This window comes from Chelon labrosus, assembly GCF_963514085.1.
Source record: "Chelon labrosus genome assembly, chromosome: 7".
NCBI classification, from domain to species: domain Eukaryota; kingdom Metazoa; phylum Chordata; class Actinopteri; order Mugiliformes; family Mugilidae; genus Chelon; species Chelon labrosus.
This window is the reverse complement of record NC_140343.1, coordinates 12,731,445-12,755,477: the sequence shown is the minus strand read 5'-3', so window position 1 is coordinate 12,755,477 and position 24,033 is coordinate 12,731,445. Positions and strand designations below refer to the sequence as shown.

Below are 24,033 nucleotides of genomic sequence, written 5' to 3'. Positions count from 1 at the left end.
GTGTCAGGTGTTAGGTAGCCTGTTGTGAATGAGGCAGAGGATTATTTGAGACACAGCATCAATGCTGATTGAATTGGCCGGTCCTGAAAAAGACATGGAGGTTTTCGTCAGACAGAGCAGAGACAGGAAGAAGCTGCTGATCTAATTGTAACTCTGAATGGATAGATGTCTGTGGGCTCTAGAGCTGTCGAACCATAGAGTAACACACCTTACAGTTTTTGGAAGAGTCACTAGTTGGTGAAGTCCCCCAATGCTGGTGGGAACTACTGTTTTTTTACAACCTGGACCTTATTTCTGGCATAAAATACGATCGTTTACTCACCCATATAACTTTTGTGTAATTTGTAGTCTTTCGTGAGACATTAGATCTGCGTATATCCATATAGTGGGAGTGACTGGGGCACCGAAACGCAGCCCCTGAATAACACATTATCAGCAGCGAAACTCGTTAATTTCACCAATATTTTGTTATCGTACGCTAGCGCTATTCCCCGTTGAGTCCGGAATTACCCTGATAACTAGCAGTAGCAAATTACAGGTAAACAACGCTCAGAGATGATGTTATCCAGGACAGAAAACGTCATCATCCGGGGTCTGTAGATTGACCTACAGACTCCGGATGATGATAACAGGTAACTCCGGACTCAACGGGGAATAGCACTAGCGTATCATTCGCGGCACATAATGCGTTATTTAGAGGCTGCGTTTCGGTGCCCCAGTCGCTCCCACTATATGGATATACGCAGATCTAAATATCTCCCGACTGACTACAAATTACACAATAGTTATATGGGTGAGTAAACAATCGTATTTTATGCCAGAAATAAGGTCCAGGTTGTAAAAAACAGTAATTCCCCTTTAACTGTATAGTTAATCTAAATTTTGACCTCAAATAATATAGTAGCATTAATTTGATATGATGTGTGTAACCCCATGACAGCAGCACCACCTATGAGTGCAACTGTTTTGTCAGCTTTGTCATCTTTAATAATGCTGTCTCTTTGTTTCCGTTTCTTTTTTTGTTCTTCCCCCAGTCACGGATGAAGACACAGTGAAGAGATACTACGCTAAATTTGAAGAGAGGTTTTTCCAGACCTGTGAGAAGGAGCTCCTGAAAATCAACACATTCTATTCAGGTATTTATTGTGCTGAGTCACACTTGGGTTAAGATCAAATACCACAAACCATTTCAGTGTGCTGTCAGGGACTGCGTCATAAGCCAGCTTAATCCTGCCTTTGCTATTTTATGTGAGGTGTTTTATAATATTTTTTGTAATACAAAATATAGACTTTTCTCTGCAGTAAATTTAAACACATAAGAAGAAGTGACACTGCATCTAATCTTCAGCATTTGGGCCATGTCTAGGTTGAGTGGGCCTGCTCAAGTGTATTTCAGGGAGCGAGGGAGTGTGCAGTGTAACATGAGATGGAAGCCATAATATATTCTGGGTATTCAAGCACCCAGAAGGTTTCCATCTCTGGTCTTGAACCTCAGCTCGAGGGAGAAACGGGAGGTATGTAAAGACAGGCGGTGCTTCCTCTGGAGGACAGCTGTGAAACTGCAGGCTCTCCGGGTCAACAGGGGGCCAAGGTTGACTGGAAACATTGTTCCATCTCATAATGATGGGACATTACTGACAGATTGATGGCAAGAGAAGTAAACAAACTGAGCATAAATCATTGTGGACCTTGTTAGCGGTAGGTTGATTTACTGAAGCACTGAAGCAACTTTGAATCTCCTGAGCTTTTTTTTCTGTCAACAGTGCCAGGAAGCATCCACAGAGGGCATGACTTGTTAAATAGGCTTTCATTATGGTGATCATTATCTGCTGCAGACAACTTACATCTTTCACCTTTTAAAGAATAGTGTGTGCAGATTAAAGTCTGATTATATCTGTATAGTTGTCATTCCTGATCTTCTCAGTTCTTATATGTGACACATGTAAAGTCTGTCGACAGCAGCAGATTCACATCACGTTAGTATTAGAGTCAGTGAGTCACTGTCTCCCCAGCAGAGCAGAGGTGTGAGGCTGGTTAAATGAAAACATCAACGTCTTCATCCTGCTCCCAGGCCACTTTTTTTTATCCTAGCCACACAGGAGGGCAAGACAAGAAATCACAGAGACGTCTCTGACAGGCAGCTATATCGAATGCTTTTTTACTGTGTTTAAAAAAAGCTGGGTATGTTGTTGAAGCGGTGGAGGGATGGAGATAAATCGTGTGCTGACTTTACATAAGACACTTGCCTCCACGCGGCTATTTCCCTCTGTATCTCACTCTGAAAGGGGTCCTTGACCTCTCAAAGCCACGCTGCTGCATTGCACCAAAATCCATCCAGTTGGACAACACTTTCATCAACATGGGTTATAAACACACACCTACTAAAGGAAATGGAAGGTTTTGCCGAGTTTGCAGACTCCTTTTATACTATTACAGGCTTTACATTTCTGAAAGCAGAGGAAGAACAACAAGGCTTTGGAAAACACTCCACTGAAGTCACTCCAGTGTAAATCTAAACCGCCAACACCTGTCTTTTTAAGCTTCATTAGCCACACACAGATGAACTGTCCAGCCGCTGTTGTGCCACTCCACTCCAGACCTCAGATTTAATCTAAACCTACTTGCGGCGGGCAGGGGTCCTGACTTTCTCACGCCTCCTGCTGTGGCTGTGTATTCAGTCATGCATTGCTGCGACAGACGGTGCGGGTCCAGTATAAGGATTTACTGTAAATTTAGATGTCAGATAACAGCTGTGGCATTCCTGTGCGGCAGGTAGTGTGACATCTGGAGAATTTGTGTGGGTGTGTGTTCAAGCAAACAGAGGCTGCTTTTCTCTTCTGTTGAGGCAAGTGGAAAAAAAACGGCTGGAGTCCCCAGTTTCCCAGACTGTCAGGCTGGCAGCCGATTCAAAACCAAATTCTGTTTGGCGTGTTATCAGTCACTGCAATGAAATGTCAGTTTTACTTATTGTAACTCCAGGTCTGTCTGTTTGGTGATTTCAGTTCCAGTCGGAAGAGCTTGCAAGTCATGGCCAGATCAGAAACATACGTGTCTAACAGCAAAGCATGACACTGTGGATGATTTAAAGACCACCTTTTAATGGAAGTGACAAGCAAAGATGGGAAAGGCATGAATGACGCTCTCTAAACCCTCTAACCCGCCTCATAAGTTCAAAGACTGAAGTTACATCAGCAAGTCAGTCGTTGTTCTGAGTTGGACTTGGTCAGCTCGTATGTACTTTTATTCTGATCAGAGTTTCATACACCACAATGAGAGAAAGCAGAAAAGCTGAATTCTGATTGGAGAATGAAGACTAATCTGTGCCATAGGAGTCAGTGTAATGCAGGTTACTGCCCAGGCCCTGGGTGATTTCCTCCCCTCCTCTCTCATTCTGTCTCGGGGATATATTAACCTATCTCTGACCCAGATAATGGTTCCTGAGTCAACAGCATTTACATGTCAGCTCAGCCTAAGAGACTCCATGCTTCTGTTTCCTGGAGGAGAGGAGAGGAGAGGAGAGGAGAGGAGAGGAGAGGAGAGGAGAGGAGAGGATGAATGAACTGTCGTCTTCCATAGCCTCTTGTTACTCAATTTAAATACTTGTCCTCTGCTAAGGTTAGTGGTGTCAAGCAGAAGCAGCTAGTTAACATCCCTTACAAGCAGTTGGAGCTGAAAGTGAAGGGTCTTCTTTGAACCTTCCTTCCTGCTCTTGGTGGTCCAACTCTCTTTATTAGTACAGCCTTTATTAGTGTTCCTTTAATGACTGGTAGAGCTCATTAACAGTTTATTCTTGGACTGTGTTTTATGTACTTTACTGTACTCCCAGGGTGATAATATAAATTAAAGCGATACATTCATGGATTAAACTGGATTAGATTAAACCTCTGCATCCGACGGTGGATATGTGTAGTATGAGCATGAGAGTCTGTAAGTGTTAGTATTCAAAAACTTATATATATATATGTATATATTCTCATCTTTCTCTCTGTAGAAAAACTTGCTGAAGCCCAGAGACGATCTGCCACCCTGCAGAATGAGCTGCAGTCGTCGCTGGACGCCCAGCGCGAGAGCAACGCTCCGCCCGGCCTGCGGAAACGAAAGACGATGTTCCACCTGTCACAGGAGGAGCGCTGCAAACACCACAACATCAAGGACCTGAAGCTAGCCTTCAGCGAGTTCTACCTCAGCCTCATCCTACTCCAGAACTACCAGGTCTTCAACACATACACTAATACACACATGCCTGCAACAAATCAAAATATGCAAAGAGGCAATCATTTGTTATATTTTCATAAAAATTAAAGTGTAATGCTGTGATTTGCTTTATGTTTCTTGCAGCAGTTTAGCTTAGAGTAGGTAAACCTTCTAATCTGTTGGTCTGGTGAAGATACTGGATGTAACGGCGCGTCCTCGTTGTCTTCCACAGAACCTGAACTTCACTGGTTTCCGTAAGATCCTGAAGAAACATGACAAGATCCTGGATACGCCTCGCGGGGCCGACTGGCGCGTGGCCCACGTGGAGGTGGCGCCTTTCTACACCTGCAAGAAGATCACGCAGCTCATCTCTGAGACTGAGGTGCCTGTTCATCGATGCACAAACACACACACACACGCACATACACACTACAACACAAAGGCACGTGTTAAAAATAATAACACGTGCATCGAACCCCTTCGTCCAAATAAATGTTGTTTTTGTGTCTAGGCCCTCGTGACCACAGAGCTGGAGGGAGGAGATCGTCAGAGGGCGATGAAGAGGTTGAGAGTTCCTCCGCTGGGGGCAGCTCAGGTCAGAAGTACAGCTGATTACACTGGAAATGAAACTGTAATATGTACAGTGTTGCATGGGGGAAGCATGGAGGTTGCACAATTTCAAAAGCAATGGAAACATTTTGACAAAATGACAATAAAAATGTGTCAAAGTATATTTTTCTGACACATGCAGGAGATTAAAAGAAAAGAAGCAGATTAAAAACAGAAGGTGAGATGTGTGTCATGTGTGAGACGGAGCGGGTGAGAAAGCAAGACGGAGGAAACCATCAGAGCCTTCACTATTGATTTTATAAGTGCCTTTCCATTGTTGGACAGACAGGATATCTTTCAGAAATAATCGAGGCTAGTGCCACTTTGCCTCCTGATGTTATATCTACTGTTATTATTACCGCATTAATTACTGCCATGTCACACTTGAATTATGTAATGTGTGATCTCTCTATTGCCCCCCACATGCATGTGTATATTAAATGAACTTGTGCATATCAAGCAGATACTAAATTACTTTTAGTTAGTTGTATATGTATGTATACAGTATAAAAAAGAAAAATGTGCAAGTGCAAAGATTTGAGTGAGTTTGACAAATTGTAATAGCCAGACGACTGGTTCAGAGCGTCTGCAAAAACTGCTGCTGTTGTGGGGTGTCAGTATCTACCAAAAGTTGCCCAAGGAAGGAAAAGCAGCGAACCTGTGTCAGGGTCATGAGCGGCCAAGCCTCACTGATGAACGTGGGGAGCGAAGGTTGGCCCATGTGGTCCAGTCCGACATATAAGTCACTGTAGCAGTATAAGTTAATGCTAGTTCTGATAGAAAAGTGTCAGAATACTCAGTGCACCCTGTCACACAGCAGACATGGTTCAGGAATGGTTTGAGGAGCACAACAAAGAGTTTGAGGTATTGGCTTCGCCTCCAAATTCCCCCAGACCTCAGTCCAGTCGAGCATCTGTGGGATGTGCTGGGCGAACAACTCTGATCTATGGAGGCCCCACCTCGTAACTTATAGGACTTAAAGGATCTGCTGCTAACATTTTGGTGCCAGATACCACAGCACACCTTCAGGGGTCTAGTGGAGTCCATGCCTCAACGGGTCAAGGCTATTTTGGCAGCAAAGGAACTTGTTAATATACACATTGGCTAAGTTTTTATATTTTCATGCTTTATTCTCTATTCCTCTCTACCTGGTTCAGCCTGCCTTGGCCTGGACAACCTTTCGCGTGGGTCTCTACTGCGGTTTCTTCATCATTCTTGCCATCGCCTTCGTTCTTTCTGGTAGGTCACATAAACCTCCATTCATTTTCCCTTTGTAATGCGTCTTTGAAATATCCAGTTGTTTTTGGTACATTGTGTCTACAAGCACAGTCAGACATTGTATTTTATACTGTGGTTCCTTTAGGTGTTGCATTCATCCGCAACCAGAACATGTGGCCCCTGGTGCGGATCTATCGGGGCGGTTTCCTGTTGATCCAGTTCCTCTTCCTGTTGGGCATCAACACTTACGGATGGAGGCAGGCTGGAGTCAACCATGTCCTGATCTTCGAGATCAATCCCCGAAACAACCTCTCGCACCAACACCTGTTTGAGGTGAAATAAAGATGCACGCACCGTTGTATAGAATTGGGTCGTATGTTTTCAGGAAATCAAAATAGCTGAGAGCTGTTAGCTCAGACCGATAGCTCAGACCACGTGTGTTTAATTAGCCATGTGTTCATGTTGATACATGCAACATAACCATATGGAGTTTAGTTACGTATTTCCTCAATAATGACTGATTTATTACCAGAGATATTATTGTCACTGCTGCAAACAGCACAGAGGTGAGATTACGTCCCACATTTTGTATTGTATCACCATTTTGGACCGCGCACACACACACACAACAAACAAGGCTATTCACGGTCCTGAAACAGCATTAAATAGTGATTGATGATCACAGGTTTTTAAAATATGCACTGTGAATGAACGAGGTTGTTTATTCACAAGGGTAATCCAGATTCAAGAATACATTATCATGCAAAATAACATTTCATTCAGCAGAAGCAGTATATTCCTAGTATCCACTGGGTTTTATTTGTACCCTACAATTACAGAACAGAACTTCCATAGCCCTGCATTATTCAGATTAATGTGATAATGTGTCAAAGGAGTTTTCTTTTAATGCCACTCTCTTCTGTTTCGCCTATCTGTGCTGCAGATTGCTGGCTTCCTGGGTGTGCTGTGGTGTCTCAGCATCCTCTCCTGTGTCTACTCAGACTACACATACATACCCATGCAGATCAACCCTCTCATCCTTTATGGCTTCATGGTGCTTTTCCTCATCAACCCCTTCAAGACCTGCTACTACAAATCACGTTTCTGGCTCTTGAAGCTGCTGGTCAGTCAACTCATTGACACATAGATGTGTTTTTCTGTTTCTATCACACATCTTCAGTTTGAAAGGATTACAGTGGTGCCGTTTGAACATCATCCCCATGATGCACATCTGAAAATGTGTCTATGTTGCTTGGTGTTGAGGGTTAGAGCGTAACTCCAACTAGATAAAAGATCCTAACAGTCAGGGTTCGTGGGAGTGTGAGACAGAAGTAGGTCAAGTTTCACTCAACAAAGTGAACCAAATGCAAACAATATAAAATGATATATTGTTTGATAAAACATGTCATCGGGCGGCACAGTGGCGTGGTGGTTAGCACTGATGCCTCACAGCGAGAAGGTTCCTGGGTTCGCATCAAGACCGACTGGGGCCTTTCTATGTGGAGTTTGCATGTTCTCTCTATGTCTGTGTGGGTTCTTTCTGGGTTCTCCGGCTTCCTCCCACCGTCCAAAGACGTGTTCATTAGGTTGATAAGTGATTCTAAATTGGCATGCATGTGAGTGTGAATGGTTGTCTGTCTCTCTGTCTCTCAGTCTGCCCCGCCTCTCGCTCGATGACAGCTGGGATACCTTGACAGGACAAGCGGTTACAGAAGATGAATGAACGAATGAATGAAATGATATCATCTCAGGGCTGAATATAGCACCCTAAAGCTAAAGCTGGGTTTAATTAGAAATTTATTTTAAAGAAAATGGTTGTTATATATTATGTACACAAAATTGTGGTACATTACACTGAATGCATCAAGATGCATTACACTAACTTGAACCAAAATCTGATATAAACCAAACAGAAAGCTTACTGTGCATATGATACAGAACTGTTCTCCTAACTTTTGCAGAATCTCTGAAATACTGCCTTACAAGTGAAGACAATGTTTATTTATGTTTAAGGGATTAAACAAGCTGTTGGTAAAAAGGTGCCTATGCTATTTTGGAACCGTGACCCTAAAGCAACAAAAAGTTGATATAGAGATAAAATAAAAATAAATTATGTATGGGTCTGTGTGATCTGTGTGCGTTGTGTTGTGCCGCGATATCAAAATCAGCTGAATGTGCTGACCAAAGGAGAGAGTGATCTGTGTGTTTGTGTGTGTGTGCATCCCTGTCGCACACAATGAACGCCGGCACGCTTCAGATATCCATCTCTTGTTTACAAAACCCTCCGATGTTACTCTTTTCTTTGTCTAAGCTGTGTTACAGTGCTGCAGGAAAGAGAGTGCTGCATGTGTGTGTGTGTGTGCGCATGTATGGGGGTTGTAGTGAGACAGAGGGCAGAGGGTTGAGGGATAATAGAATGCAGCTCGTCTCAGGGGAAGTGGAGGCTGTGACTGTGCAATCATTACAGGCATAGATCTATCAGTATGCTGATGCCCAGAGCTCCTCTGTCCCTCCTCCTCTTTCTCCTCCTCCTCCTCCTCCCTCACTATCCCCCAGTAGCAGCAGCAGACCCCCTCCTCATATGCTTGTCCTTTCCTTCACAGCTCCCCGCAGTCCCCAGCACGCTCCCTTGTTGCTCCTCCCTGCTGTGGCTCCATAATCAGTCTCAGTCTTGATTTGTCCTGCAAAATCATAATAACCTTTAAAAGATGACACCAGATAGATGTCTATGAATTAATCAGAAACTAATTTAAACTAAATGCAACTTTGTCAGTGTTTCTTTTTTCCTAGCCATGTTATAAGATGTTTCCTTTCCAGTTGGGCTGCTGTCCTCTGACAACAGACACAAGACAAAGATTTCATCATAGGACAAACTGTGGAGCTAGAACCTGGATTACCAGTGTTTGCTCACGAAATGAACACCTTTCCACAAGAGTGCTGCAGGCTTAGCCTTGAGATATCCGCACAGAGTGGAAATGATTGAGATGGCCACTGGATCAATACTGCCTTTGATTGACGGGTTAAGATAAATATATAATACAGCTGTATTTGTAAAAAGAAAAGGAAGATCAATATTCTTTGACATTTGCTGTGCAGGACAGAGTATGTTGGGGTTCGTGTGCGAGAGTGTTCATGGAGAGACGCATTCAGTCGCTCCTGAATGTCAGATGTGGCCTGGGGAGGTAAATGGAAAGAGTAGAGCGAGGTTGTATCATTTTACAAAGCGTGGTCAATAACTGAGCCCGGGCCAAACTCATATGCCAAATAACATGCCCATAGAAGAGGGCCACAAAACACTCCCAGGTTCTTTCGTGTGTTCGTGTCATACACCGATGATTAGCGACACACAAACACACAAATTCATTCACACCAACACGGAGCGTGACTCATTAGAGTTTCCTGTAGTGTGCTGATAAGGCAGTCTGGAGGCTTTATCCTTTTTATGTGTGACAGATCATTAATGGGGTTGCTCCTTGCTCTCCACTGAACGGCAATTGGAGAGACGCTGTGGCTTGATTGAGGGTTAGCGGTTCGATCCCCGGAGTGTGCCACATGCTGAAGTGTCCTTGAGCAAGACATTGAACCCCCAGCTGCTCCCAGTGCAGTGGCACTGGTGTGTGAATGTGTTTGTGCTTGTGTGAGCGAATGGGTACATGTGTCGGTGACTATAAAGCGCTTTGAGTACCAACAGGTATAACCAAGGTCATTTACAATTGCACACTAATTATTTGTTGACTAATTTCGTCCCGGTGTTGAAACATAGGCTCAGTCTGAATTGAGTGTGACATGAGGGAAATCTTGTAGTCTTAAGTTTGGCCAAGGTGTTTTTTCAGTTTGGTCGAAAACACCTCCCTTTTCACCTTCCGTCTTTTCTCTTATTTGTCCCTAGTTCCGCGTGTTCACTGCACCGTTCCACCGAGTTGAATTTGCAGACTTCTGGCTGGCCGATCAGCTCAACTCTCTTGTGTTTGTTCTGATGGACCTGGAGTATCTCATCTGCTTCTACATCTTTGAGCTGCAGTGGAGCGACAGCAAGGGCCTGCTACCCGACGTTAAAGGTGAGGCAGTGATCTGTGGTCAGCAACGACACCCCCAGCAGGATGCAGCCTGACACAGACACACACACAAAAACGATTTAGGAACAACTAAAAAAAAAAACATGAAGAACAGCACAAGGTGTTGACCTGGCCTCCACATTCACTAGATCCCAAACTGATCAAGTATCTGTGGGATGATCCACAGAGGCCCCTCCCCTCAACCCATAGGACCCAAAGGTCCCCACTAACAACATCCTGTTACCAGACACCACAGGACACCCTCAGAAGGTCCATGTCCATTCTCTGATGAGTCACAACTGTTTTGGATGCACAAGTGAGACCTACACAATATTAGGAAGGTGGTCATAATGTTATGCCTGATCGGTGTATGTACATATACACAAGCAACGTCAAGTTGTGATTGAGTTTAAAGCCATAGTTATCTGACTTCACATTTAACATATCATATTGATTATTAACATAAAAGATATCTGACTATATGTTACATCTATAACAACAGGTGTAGTGGTTGTGGTGACAGTAGGATGACTCTCCCATACCTTGCAACCCCTCTAATGGATAAGTAAATATGGCTAATGATGGATAGATGGACCTCAGATCAGTTTCTATATGTGACAGTAATCACAGCATTTGCTCCTCATCTGCTGCTTCATATCATAATATGGACATAAAGGCACAAATCTTTTGCACGTAAGTGCGTAAGACTGAAGTTGACAGTGTTCCAGACGCCTGAGCCATACTGTCAGAAAATATGATGTAGATGAGGTTTTAATTGCTGTCCAACAGCAATATCTTGGCCTGCCTGCTGCCAGTTAACTCAGAACTAATGGAGCATAAATGTTTGGCCACACCGGGGTCACCGTGTGCCTCTCATAATGATGAGCTTCTCAGTGCATAGGGGAATATCGGAAAGGACATTTTTTGCAGAGAAAAGGCAGAGACCGATAATTTTATTAGTGCACTTTTATTTTATCTCATTCTAATTTTCTATGTCATTTCTAGATCCCCGCACATTCGTGTGCCACAGCTACTCGTACGGCCTGCGCGCCATCATCCAGTGTCTGCCCGCCTGGTTCCGCTTCATCCAGTGCCTGAGGCGTTACCGTGACACCAAGAGGGCCTTCCCGCACCTGGTGAACGCTGGGAAATACTCTACCACCTTCTTCGTCGTCACCTTCGCTGCCCTCTACGCCACACACAGAGGTACCCACCCAAACATTATGTACGCTGAGATATCTGTTTTATGAATCATGGCTCCTCAGGTTGACCTGAGCCAAGTAGACACGCCAGCACCTCATCTGTCAATTTCAGTGCTGTAATAGACACCTCTGAATCACCATATGTCTGTCTGAAGCTGGAAAATCTACAACCTAAAGCAACAGTATTGCTGTGTTACAGGAACATGTCAACACAGAGGCTTTTGAGGCTTTTGTGTGGCGTCCTGTGTGCTCAGAAAGCCGAGGTGACCTTGAGAGCAAATGCTAGAAGCTGGCCTTGGTTTCCTCGGTTTCCAGCGGTAGATAAACAAGAATATGCTCTCACAGTGTGGCATTCACTCTCAGGGCAGGAGGTTAGAGATTGAAAAAACTGTAAAGAGGAGAAAAATAGAGATCAACATACTCCCATGTAAAATCAACCAGAAACAAGGCTGGGGGGAAAAACACAGGAAAAGAGTGCGGTTACCATTAACAGTCAAGTCACTCTCCCTCTGACAGGTTCACAATTAGCCTGAAATTATTCCGATTCATAAGCCATATCACAAAGGAGTCCGTGTTCAAAGACACAGCACCCAGGCAATAAAAGCACCCTTTCAGCGTGCAGCCTTTGAATGCTGGCTCTCTGTGACAGATATTTGTCCACGCACCTCCTTTCAAAGCAGTTCATTCTGCCACTCACGTATTTAAGCGCTAACTGGCATTCAGATGAATATATTTTCCAGCAAAATGCCAACTATGAAACTTCCATTTTCAGCCTTTTGAACTGCTAAATGTTACTTCTCAGCTCGACTTCAGTCTTTTCCGATATCAATTTAAATCAATGCATTTGCTGGCCGCCGGCGATACTGAAGGAAACAGGAAGACAGACAGAGAGACGGACAGAGCTCTTTTTTTTTTTTCTTCCGATCACAGCTCGGTAGGAAAGGAGTCCATTAAACCATATCCTTCTTCCTCCTCTGGTCTGAAGCCACTGTGCCCTCAGACTAATAGCCTCTCTTCATGCGTTATTCTGTATGAAGCTGTCTTTCATCCCACATGATAATGGAGGCCGAGACTGAGCGCTGGTTAAGAGTGAAGGAGGCGGGCGGGAAGACAGACACTTACACACATATGCTCACAGGGATGCTGGATGGATGGTTCAGGAAATTGCCTGTTATAGATGTTTTAAGTAGATCCTGTAGAAGTGATTGTTCTGGTGTATTTAGAATATCAGAACATCCTGCATCCAAATATGGAAATGATGCATAAACACCATAGGACACACTGAAATTACAAAGTATGAGTGTGAAAAAGTGTTAAGCATTGTTACTCTATGTAGTACTCTATGTTGCATTACCCAGCAGACCAGGCAGAAAAGACAGCAGCTCAGTATCATGTTCACGCTGCTGGCTCCAGCTGTAAACGGTGCCTAGAGTGTCAGTCAGCGTCTGGCAAAGGTCCCAGTGTCTGTGAGGAGATGTGTCACCTTCATTGCTAACCTGATCACGGCTCCGATGGCTTCGGCGTGACCTCACTGCCTCACCAGCTCACCATTTGCTGGAACTGCCCGCATTTAGCTCCGGGAAAGAGAAATCCTTAAACCATTAATGCAACAAATAAATTATGGGTTTCTCTGTAGAGGCTGAGTGGTGATCATTGCCCAGTGCCTCCATTTGCAGATCTAAATCTGTGAAATTACAAACCGTGGTCTCCTCTCTGGTGTATAGCCTCCTGACTACCAGGAAAAAAATAAAATATTCTTGTCCAATCACATTTTTTTGTAAGGTAATTAGAATACTGAAAACATATTTTTTATATTTATGTTTAAGATATAACTCATGGACGACATTTTCCTTAATGAGAAAGAGAAAGGTAGCACAGCCCTACCCCTTCACATTTGGGATCTTTGAAAAGCCCTAAATGTCCTCTGTAGATAGCAAAAGGAGTTAATTCATTAGTATGCACAGAGGACAAATTTGAACTACTGGTAGTCAGGAGGATATGGGTCAAACTGGGTTGCAGCACTGAGAAATGTTCTGTTTTTTCATTTTGTCTGTTTGGGATTTGAGGTGGAATCATTCCTAATGTGGTGCAGCAGGTTTCTCCCCCTCAGTGCTGTGAATAACTGATTGGATGCCTTCATGAAACTGTAATCTCAGCAGATGCTCTGAGGCCTGTAACCTGAGAGACGTTAGAGGATTTCCTGGTTTAAGCAGAGCATCCCAAACCCTACACTGTGAGGCCTGACAGTAAGGCAGATGCTTTATTTGGGATCAATACAGAATCCGCTTTATGTGCAGTGGCTTCAGACTGATGGCTGTTTTAGATGCAGGGGAGATACAAGCATAATGCTAATTTAAACTCTTGGGATTTATCCAAACGGGATGTTGCATGGTCGGCAAGGGTAGTCGAAGCCTCTGACAGAGAAATGTTGCTGAGAGAGGAGATAGCACAAAGCCAAAGGTAAAGTGCAAGCTGTAACGTCATGTCAACACATGCACCGTTTTAAAGACATCCCTCTGTCTGTAGCATCGACATCAAATCCTCTAAAACAACCTTGACCAAAGAGGAACTTTACTCCAGCTCGTCACTGAGAGAGGCTGACTGTGGTCATGAGAGGTGGAACTGAATAGAGCCAGGCTACAGCAACAAACCAGCAAATTTAGAAATGATAGAATACAGAAGGGAATTAAAAGTGAAAGGTTGACTGGAGAGAGGAAAGAAGTAAAAGAGGTAAAACAAGACGGAAGTGCGGAAGATCGACCTGAAAGGGATGCTGATTCTGAGATGTAATAGATATGAAAACAAAAATAGGAGAGGAGAGGAGAGGAGAGGAGAGGAGAAATATGAAATTACCAGCCCGGGGCTGAACACATGTCTGCTGGACTCTGCTGGAATAGAGATGAGCCCAGAACTGACAGCCTTTATAACTTCATTTCATGTACTGACCCCTCGTTCATTATCAGGAGAGGAATTGCAGCACACATACTGACACACCCTCAGTGTAAACGCACACGTTCACCAGTGAAGATAAAAGTGCTTTAAAGATAGATAAATGTGCTGCTGAGAGTCAAATCTCCCTCTCTGCTTGAACTCTAATTCGCCCCATCTACGGCCAAACAAACCCCTTCTGTAAATACAGCTATGTCTGGATCTAGATACAGGCTGAAGATCTGGATCTAGATACAGGCTGAAGATCTGGATCTAAATACAGGCTGAAGATCTGGATCTAGATATGGACTGAAGATCTGGATCTAGATACAGGCTGAAGATCTGGATCTAGATACAGGCTGAAGATCTGGATCTAGATACGGACTGAAGATCCGGATCTAGATACAGGTTGAAGATCTGGATCTGGATCTAGATACAGGCTGAAGATCTGGATCTAGATACAGGCTGAAGATCTGGATCTAGAAACAGGCTGAAGATCTGGATCTAGACGAAGGCTGAAGATCTGGATCTAGATGCAGACTGAAGATCTGGATCCAGACACAGACTAAAGATCTGGATCCAGACACAGACTGGAGACCTGGATCTAGACACATGCTGAAGATCTGGATCTATATAGGTTGAAGATCTGGATCTAGACACAGACTGAAGATCTGGATCCAGACACAGGCTGAAGATCTGGATCCAGACAGACTGAAGATCTGGATCTAGACACATGCCGAAGATCTGGACCCAGACACAGACTGAAGATCTGGATCTAGACACAAGCTGAAGATCTAAATCTAGATACATGCTGAAGATCTGGATGTAGATACAGGCTGAAGATCTGGATCTAGATACAGGTTGAAGATCTGGATCTAGATACAGGTTGAAGATCTGGATCTGGATCTAGATACAGGCTGAAGATCTGGATCTAGATACAGGCTGAAGATCTGGATCTAGATACGGACTGAAGATCTGGATCTAGATACAGGTTGAAGATCTGGATCTAGATACAGGTTGAAGATCTGGATCTGGATCTAGATACAGGCTTAAGATCTGGATCTAGATACAGGCTGAAGATCTGGATCTAGACGAAGGCTGAAGATCTGGATCTAGATGCAGACTGAAGATCTGGATCCAGACACATGCTGAAGATCTGGACCCAGACACAGACTGGAGACCTGGATCTAGACACATGCTGAAGATCTGGATCTATATAGGTTGAAGATCTGGATCTATATAGGTTGAAGATCTGGATCTAGACACAGACTGAAGATCTGGATCTAGACACAGACTGAAGATCTGGATCCAGACACAGGCTGAAGATCTGGATCCAGACACAGACTGAAGATCTGGATCTAGACACAAGTTGAAGATCTAAATCTAGATGCATGCTGAAGATCTTGATCCATACACAAATTACTGCATCCTGGCAGGGAATTGAACTGTGAGCGTTGCAGTTATGTTGTATGCACTTTAACCATGAGGCCGCAGGATTTACCGGGCTTCCTGATTACTTTGTGGATGGACTGAGTTGCCATGGGAACACATGAGGAATCATTTTAATAGCAGGGACTGATTATTCTTCTTGTGAACTTGTTTCCATCAGTGGGAAGTGGGTCTGTTGCGTAAAATGAGCCCACTGAAGCGCTCCGTCTTTTAACAGTGTTTAACCTCCTGGGTGCCTAAGCACAGAAACAGAAACAGAGACTGTGTATGTGTATGTGTGTGTGAGGCAGGCAAATAGAGATTGAGTGTGTGTGACAGGAGCCAGTGACCACCGTTAGCCCGTACTGAGCACCCAATCAATGTCCATCTCGCCATACTTAACCTCTTAATGGTCCAGCAGCAAACCAGCCTGATGGAAGCACGCACATCAGCCGTCACAGAAGCTGAAGGGTTAAATACCTCAACACTTTACAAGCTGAGGCTATTCTCCAGTGAAAGCAGTCTATTGTCCTGGAGTAAGTTTAATCTACAGCCAGGGGATCTCAGTGCGGCCGCAGGGACTCCTTCCGTCCCATCGCTCAGCCGAAGCAGCATACAAGCACAATGGACGCCAGCAGTTAACAGAGCAGTGCAGCAGTAATTCTCCGTTAGAAACGTTCCCGCTCTACTCCCCGGCGTCTCGTTGGCTGGCAGCAGGAAGAAGCAGCGACTATGACAAATGGCAGCAGGCCTGGTCTGTGTCTGGTTGCTGCTGTCTGTGTGAGTCACTGTGTGAGGCCACTGGGTGCTGATTTATATATCAGCGCCCACTGAGGAACGAGCCCATCACATCCACACTGCTCCCACGAGAAAAAAACAGTAGAGACGCGGCAGAGCACAGCTGATCACACACTCAGTACATTAAGCAATTGTAAACTAACTTATTATTATTACTAGTGCAGCCAGCAGGTACTTAGCGTGGTCTAATGTCATGTCAACAAATGATCTAAGCCTGTAAATAGGATGCTATGTAGAAGCTACTTCAATTGGAAACTAGAGAACTTGGAATTAAAAGTGATATTAGAGCTGCAGTTAAAAAGCTTCCACACATTAGGGCGCGTGCTGCTGAGAAAGCATAAACATTTACTCAGCCAACAGAGTCTTTGTTTGGATATTAGAAATATGACACACTGGGACAGATGGAGGTACAGTAGCTGGCAGTTATTCTCCTCTACATGCTTTCACAGCGCGAAGAGCAGCACAGACGAACGGATAACAACTGGACCCTTTTACACTTTTAATCGATAATACTTACGGAAGCCAATTACCGCTGCAACAATGCAATAATTGGTTTGTCAGCGGAGGATTAGTCAGCAGCAGTTTTGATTATTTGGATCATTTTCAGCATTCAGTAATTCATCAAGAAAACAAATGTCGCCATCATTTTTTGTTGCAGCTCTAGAAGTGATAGATCAATCTGTGTCTGTCCTGTAACACAAACACTGTATGAGGATAAATGCATGCACATACACATGCACACATATACAGTATTAGTATGCACTGGGGAGAAAGTAGACAAATTAATACAAACTTCTGCACAAAATATGAGATACGTTTAGATGAATACACAAAATAATGTGTGTTTTTTTCATAGCTGAGAGAAGAAATAGTTTTCAGTCATTGCTGTTGAACTTGTGAAAGGAGGGCTCCCTCTGGTGGCCAAAGTATTAATAGACAACGTTACATCCTGAGTAAGGTGGTAGATGTTGTAGAGCTTACTTATAAGATACAGATCTGTCTTTTCTTTCACATCTGCGCAGATCATAAAAGGGTCTTTGAAACTCAAAGAAGCTTCTTGAATGCAGTCGCTTGACGTCACTTGTGTGTGTGTGTGTTTATTTTAGAGCAAGGACACACGGACGCCGACATGTTCTTCTACCTGCTCGTCGTGTTCTCCACCATCAGCTCTCTCTACACTCTGATCTGGGATCTGCGTATGGACTGGGGTCTGTTCGACCGCGGAGCCGGAGAAAACACCTTCCTCAGAGAAGAGATAGTTTACCCGCACAAGGTAGAGAGTCTGTCTGGTAGAAATAACACATACGTGACCTTAAAGCACACACACCCTGACCTTGTGTCTCCTCTGTCCAGGCCTACTACTACTGCGCCATTATAGAAGACGTGATCCTGCGTTTCGCCTGGACCATCCAGATTTCTCTGACCACAATGACCACCTTCCCCTCTGTGGGCGACATGGTAGCCACCGTGCTGGCTCCTCTTGAGGTCTTCAGGTGGGTCTGACTAAAAGCTTGTTGTCCCTCATGTACTGATGGGGTGCTACACAGGATGAGGAACTCTGGCTATCAGGATAACAACAGATGATAAGACTCTCTCAAGTCAGTCCCACAGCACCCAGAGTATCTTTTATCGCTCTCTTCCTGTCTGCAGGCGTTTCGTCTGGAACTTCTTCCGTCTGGAGAACGAGCATCTGAATAACTGTGGTGAGTTCCGCGCCGTAAGGGACATCTCCGTGGCGCCGCTCAACGCCGATGACCAGACGCTGCTGGAGCAGATGATGGATCAGGACGACGGAGTGCGGAACCGCTCGGGCAAGAAGACCTGGAAGAGGTCCTACAGCCTGTCACTGCGACGCCCCCTGCTGTCCTCCTCACAGTAAGAATCAAACCTACACTTTCGGTTTGTTTTGTTAAGAATGAAGGTGGAAAAAAGAACAAATGACCTCTTTCTCATCAGTGTTCTTGAAAATATAAGACAAAAGACAATGAGTCAATAATGTTCTGGACTTAAAGGGGAACTACCTTTTTTTTACAACCTGGACCTTATTTCTGACTATTTCTGATACGATTGCTTACTCACCCATATCCATATAGTGGGAGTGACTGGGGCACCGAAAAGTAGCCTCTAAATAACGCATTATCTGCCGTGAAACTCGTTCATTTCACCAATATTTTGTTATGATATGCTAGTGCTATTCCCCGTTGAGTCCGGAGTTACCTGTTATCTATTCGCGGACGTGCAGCAGTTTGTTGTTCTTTGGCCAGCTGTTCCTCTCTCTGCCTCCACATCCTCCTTTCAGTGAGCTCCTCATCCGTATACTCTGGCTCAAAATGGTAAGAACATCCATCATAAACAAAGTCGTCGTCCACAACCTCAGAATCGGAAAAATATTCAGCCATGTTGCAAAAAACTAGCAGTAGCAAATTACAGGTAAACAAGCCGACCGTTGCAGGTGCGCGCGGCGCTCAGAGATGACATCATCCAGGTCAGAAGTTAGTAGGTCAATCTACAGACCCCTGATGATGATAACAAGTAGCTCCGGACTCAACGGGGAATAGCACTAGCGTACGCTAACAAAATATTGGTGAAATTGTCGAGTTTCGCGGCAGATAATGCGTTATTTAGAGGCTGCGTTTCGGTGCCCCAGTCACTCCCACTATATGGATATACACGGATCTAAATAGCTGACAAACAACTCCAAATGACACCAAAGTTATATGGGTGAGTAATTTTATGCCAGAAATAAGGTCCAGTTTGTAAAAAACAGTAGTTCCTCTTTAACTCACTTTTCTTCCCCGTTCTTGGACTTCAGCTGATTGTCTTGACTCTATGCAAGATTTAGACACCTAGCCGTAGTTGCTGCCATGTGACTGGCCGATAAGATGTTTACATGAATGGGCAGTTACTGAGTGTGTATATTGGCAAACGGAAAAATACACTGACTTTTGAAATGTTCTTTTTTTTTCAGATCCAAGAAGGACACAAAGGTGCTAATTGAAGATACGGATGACGAGGCCTTCAGCTGAGTCCACACACGTCCTCACTCCACACAGACACACACTTTGCTCCACTATACTTATAAGGACCTCATTCACTGACAACCTCAGCCCTCCTCCCTTGTAGTTTAACGTGTAATCCTAACCTTCAGTCTTTGAATCAGTGAGATCGTCCTCACCTCTATAGAACATACCTCATCTGTATATCCTGGTGAATAGTCTTTATAAGTATAGAAAACACACAGTATAATGCACACACACACACATACACACACACACACACACGAAGATAAACCTGCTGAAGCACAAGTATAGTGTAATATTGCTACAGTTTATGAGAGAGCTAGCGCCACACTGACAAACAGACGCCCGCCACACAGTCAGACAGATGTCAAAGGAATCCTGCTGCACATAACCGGAGAGCCAAGACCACACTGCCCTTCTTTTTTTAAACAGACTTCTTTAGTACGTGTTGTTTACTTTGATATATATATTACGTTCTTTAGATTCTACTTTTTTCTTTTATCCGGGGTTTATTTAGAAGAAGCTGCACGGACGACTGTTTACACGCCTTTTTTAACGCCACTAGGATCAACAGGGAGAAGACAAAGCCAATCTAAAGACTTCATACTAACCACACAGAAACCTGAGGAAGGACTCACATCGCAGCATATCAAAACTAATCAACTGCTCGTTGGTTCTCTTTTATACGTCATCTCTCTGTGTTTTTGTTATATTTCTCTTTTTGAGTTGTCGTGTTAAAATCTCAACTCTGGAGGCACTTGCAGGAAAAGTGCGTTTAATACACAAAACGTGAAGAAGAAGAAAAAAAATCATTTTGATTGAAGCATTTCTAATCTGATACGTTTCTTTGTAATATATTTAATATATTTGGATGTGCATTATTACTCTACTGTAGTCGTTCAGTGCTTCTACTTGGGTTTGTACTAGTAAGACTAGTTGGAGCATCGTCACGGTGATTGTTGATGTATTTTATAATGTTTGGAATGTTTCTTTCTTGGTTAAACTTGTTTTTAATGAGCTCATATCTGTGCCCAACCTCAAATTAGAGCCAAATGGCTCATAGATCGTAGTGTCATGTTAGCTTAAAGTGCCCTGTTAACTACAGCATGTGTACATGCATTGCATTAATTACCAAAGCGTTATTTTTATGAATGTGTCTGTGGCTAGAGTAGCTCTGTCCATCCACCCTGCATGAATGACTGAGAAGATACCAGAGTCCATTCAGGATCAGAGGATTTTATTAACATGCAGGCTCTTAGAAATCCCAGTAACTTGAGTAGAAGTACTGGCATTACTGTCGACATATGTGTATAACAGAATAATATGACGTTCATGTGTTCAGTTGAACGGTGTTAAAGTCAGTGGATCTCAAACTGGAAGCGCCGGGGGCATTTTTAAATTCATAAACGAACCAGACACTCTTGCTTGTGATGTTTGCAAGAATTAAGATGAGACAGGTTCATTCAGACGGCGGTGATACACAAAACTGACAGATTCTTTGACAAGGGAATTTTTAAAAAAAAAAAGTGATCTAACACCGTCCAAAACCAGATGATGAAAAGGTTTACCCTGCTCTCTCGTGTTTTGGGTCTTAAAGCGGGGAGTTAATGATCTATCGGTACCAAAGAAATGCTGGAGAGAAAGCACTCTATGGTCTAGAAAATGTTTTTTTTTTTTTGCATTGAAATGTAACTTGGCTCATTTTGTTTGTGGTTTCCTCCACGTGAACTAATTTACTTTCCACTGATGGAAGATGTTTGAGAACCACTGCTATACACTCTACAGCTGCAATGCAACACATTTCGCATGATCTAGATTAGGTTTTCCACCTTCTTCTGCACTTCTTGAGGTTTCTTACTGTAGTAACTAGTCTAAAATATTTTTTTCTGTGATAGTTTGAACAGAAAACAACTACATTCAGGATTATATATGTATATATATTAAAAAAAAAACTGGGCTACTTCTATGAACATCAGGGTGCTTGGCAGTCATGAAATGTGACAACGCTTCATAAGCTCATTCATTTCTCTTTATCCAAACCTTTAATTTTTATTTTCTGTCACCTTATCTACATGTTATCTGTCTGTGTTTAATGCTTCACTATCTTAAATGTGATTTCAAATGTTGTGGTTTGTTAGATCAGATCTAATGTGCTAATATCATCCAGGTAACGTTTCCGGATAATGTGCTAATCCCTCGCTCATGGCTCTTCACATTTGAAGATTTTTAAAGTGAGTCGCTGCTGCTGCTGTTGTTGAAGGTCCCCCCAGCTTTCAGAGGAACGATGCTGACCTTAACGTCGGCGTTTTGACTTCCTCTTCCTGCTTTGAACCCTTCGCTCTGCTCTGCTCTGCTCTGCTACTCTTCTTCCCTTTGACTACACTGTGTCACCACCCACCAGTCATAAGACGAAGCGCAGAGAGCTGCAGGACACGCTTGTTACAGAAAAGTCCTGTTTCCTCTGCTTCTGTTTTTGTTTTTGTTTTTTGTTTTTTTATCTTCTTAGGAAAGCCTCTTTGTGCAATGAGCGTATAATGTGAACTGGAAAACTAGAGAGTATAGCTGTTTAGAAGGTGGATAGCTTCTCTGTCCATTTACACGAAACATGACACACACACACATGAACACACACATTTCCTCTCTCTGGTGTAGGAGAGCACAACACTTATAGCATATGGTTTTGTAAAAAGGCTCTGTTGTCTTGCCTGCATGCTGCTTTTGTTTTACATTGTACATAGCTCTTAATTTATTCGACCTAACGTGTATATTAGTATCATTGTAGCCACCGACAATGATGGATTTCATACGTTGCCATTCTTCGCCCCAGGACAGGCAGTATTTTGTAGGCGACGAGGAGCTTTTCGTTCACGACCCTGCACTCTTTTTCATGTGTAAAGCTGTTGAAACGTGTTTGTATAAAGGTAGAAGAAGAAGAAGAAGAAAAAAAAAAAAAGTTATCCATGTTTCTATGGAAACCTTGTTTCTTTGGAGAATGTGATTGCTCGTATCTTGTTGGTGATTCCTTCGTATTTCAAGGCTCCGTCATCCTCCGGGGGGGAAGGTTAGGTCCACGGGCTCATGGGAGAGGTGGGGACGAGGGGAAAGATCGGTGCGTCCCGAAGCTGTGACAGTGTTTGTTGTGAATGTGCATGAAAATACACTCACTTGTTATGTGTGTATTAGGTACACTAGTTAATATGAATGCATTTGAATATAACAGTCCTGCTCTAAATCCTAGCTTCATGAAGGATAGTGTTCAGGTCATGTTGAAACAAGGCGATAATCCAAGTGGATGGTAGTAAAATGTGGTTGCCTAAACAATACAAAGGTGTTATGTGTACGACAGTTCAACAGTACTACAAACCACAGCCTCCAACATTGAAAAAGTTGAATAAACACTGTTATTTTAGACAAATGCTGAATCCCATCATGAAGTTAAGAGGTTAAGTGCAGGACTGCAATATTAGGATGCATTCTTCGTCTCCAGCGTACCTAATTAAGTGATGAGTGAGTGTATTGTGGACGTTTCATCTGTTGCCGCTGACAGAAGCACTTTGGACATATTGTAGTAAGGCACAGAAATAAACCCACATCATAAAAGGTTGTTAAAACTGATCCCAGATCTGTCCAGGCGTCTCTTGAATGTCTCCCAAACGGGCCGAGGATCTCCTCTTTGAGGTGCTTCTCTGAGAGGAAAAACAAACCTTTAAGCGATCAGTGCCCGCTCTGAAAACAGGGTTATTTTGTACAGTCTGTGTCGGGTGAGATGATGATCAGTCTTGACGTCCTCGTTTTTCTCATGGGTAAAAAAAAAAAAAAAAAAACAGATGATTTTTTTCCATTGCTTGCCGAAAACCTTTGTGATGTTAAAAGTGCTTGATACGTGTCCATCCTCCCTCCCTCCCTCGGTGTCGTTTGTACTCTTTAAACTAGCTGAACGTGATAGTACCTGTAGTTTGGTAGATGGATGTTCTACTTTGATAAAAAAAATAATAATAATAATAATTCAGAATTACAGAATAAATACATTGTGGCTAAATGTGATTTTAAGAGACATAAAGAAAGGAACATGTCTTACAGTCTGAACCATCCTCCCCGAGTCCCTTTTACAGAGTAGTCTGTACATGTCGAGTGTATAACACTGTTCTATGATGGTTTTTCTGATGGTATTTGTATTTCTGTATACACTTTGGTGATCCTGTCATATCTGGGTTTTATAAACCACAATTATTTTTAAAACTCAATCTGTCTCGACTGTCTTATTCCTTTTTTCATGCATCACTGATGCAACTCTGAATAGAAACACAATAATAACACTTTAAGATGCATTTTCTCTGGTTAGCGTGCTGTTTTTCTTCTTTCCTCTGCCTTCATTAGTTGTTTTCCTCTGTGGTTTCATTTTTTGTTCTTAATGTCTGTGCACATCTTAGTCAGTTACTCTCATGTCGACCCAGTAGGACACGTCCAAAGGCAGCGTTTAGGGGATGTGATCCGACTCCCGGTGAGCAGACAGAGTCTGACGCAGTTACATTTCGGCATGCCAACCAGAAGAAATTAATCATCCTGAAAATCCTTGCTTCT

The 24,033-nt window shown here is 43.3% G+C and overlaps 1 protein-coding gene across 2 annotated transcripts in view; it reads left to right on the top strand.

Annotated features, from left to right (window-relative positions):
• Nucleotides 1-23,643, top strand: part of xpr1a (xenotropic and polytropic retrovirus receptor 1a) — a 64,265-nt gene extending 40,622 nt beyond the window's left edge. The window contains exons 3-15 of one of the 2 annotated variants that reach the window (XM_084548901.1): nucleotides 1,035-1,136; nucleotides 3,992-4,212; nucleotides 4,427-4,576; nucleotides 4,706-4,789; nucleotides 5,961-6,042; nucleotides 6,167-6,354; nucleotides 6,965-7,144; nucleotides 9,911-10,079; nucleotides 11,082-11,282; nucleotides 17,545-17,705; nucleotides 17,786-17,925; nucleotides 18,083-18,307; nucleotides 19,401-23,643. In XM_084548901.1, the coding sequence (XP_084405027.1) occupies nucleotides 1,035-1,136; nucleotides 3,992-4,212; nucleotides 4,427-4,576; nucleotides 4,706-4,789; nucleotides 5,961-6,042; nucleotides 6,167-6,354; nucleotides 6,965-7,144; nucleotides 9,911-10,079; nucleotides 11,082-11,282; nucleotides 17,545-17,705; nucleotides 17,786-17,925; nucleotides 18,083-18,307; nucleotides 19,401-19,458 (1,961 nt within the window). In that variant the 3' untranslated portion in view covers nucleotides 19,459-23,643. Of the gene's footprint in view, nucleotides 1-1,034; nucleotides 1,137-3,991; nucleotides 4,213-4,426; nucleotides 4,577-4,705; nucleotides 4,790-5,960; nucleotides 6,043-6,166; nucleotides 6,355-6,964; nucleotides 7,145-9,910; nucleotides 10,080-11,081; nucleotides 11,283-17,538; nucleotides 17,706-17,785; nucleotides 17,926-18,082; nucleotides 18,308-19,400 lie in introns of both variants that reach the window. The other variant, XM_084548900.1, reaches the window with a different exon arrangement.
• Nucleotides 23,644-24,033: the final 390 nt, after the last annotated feature.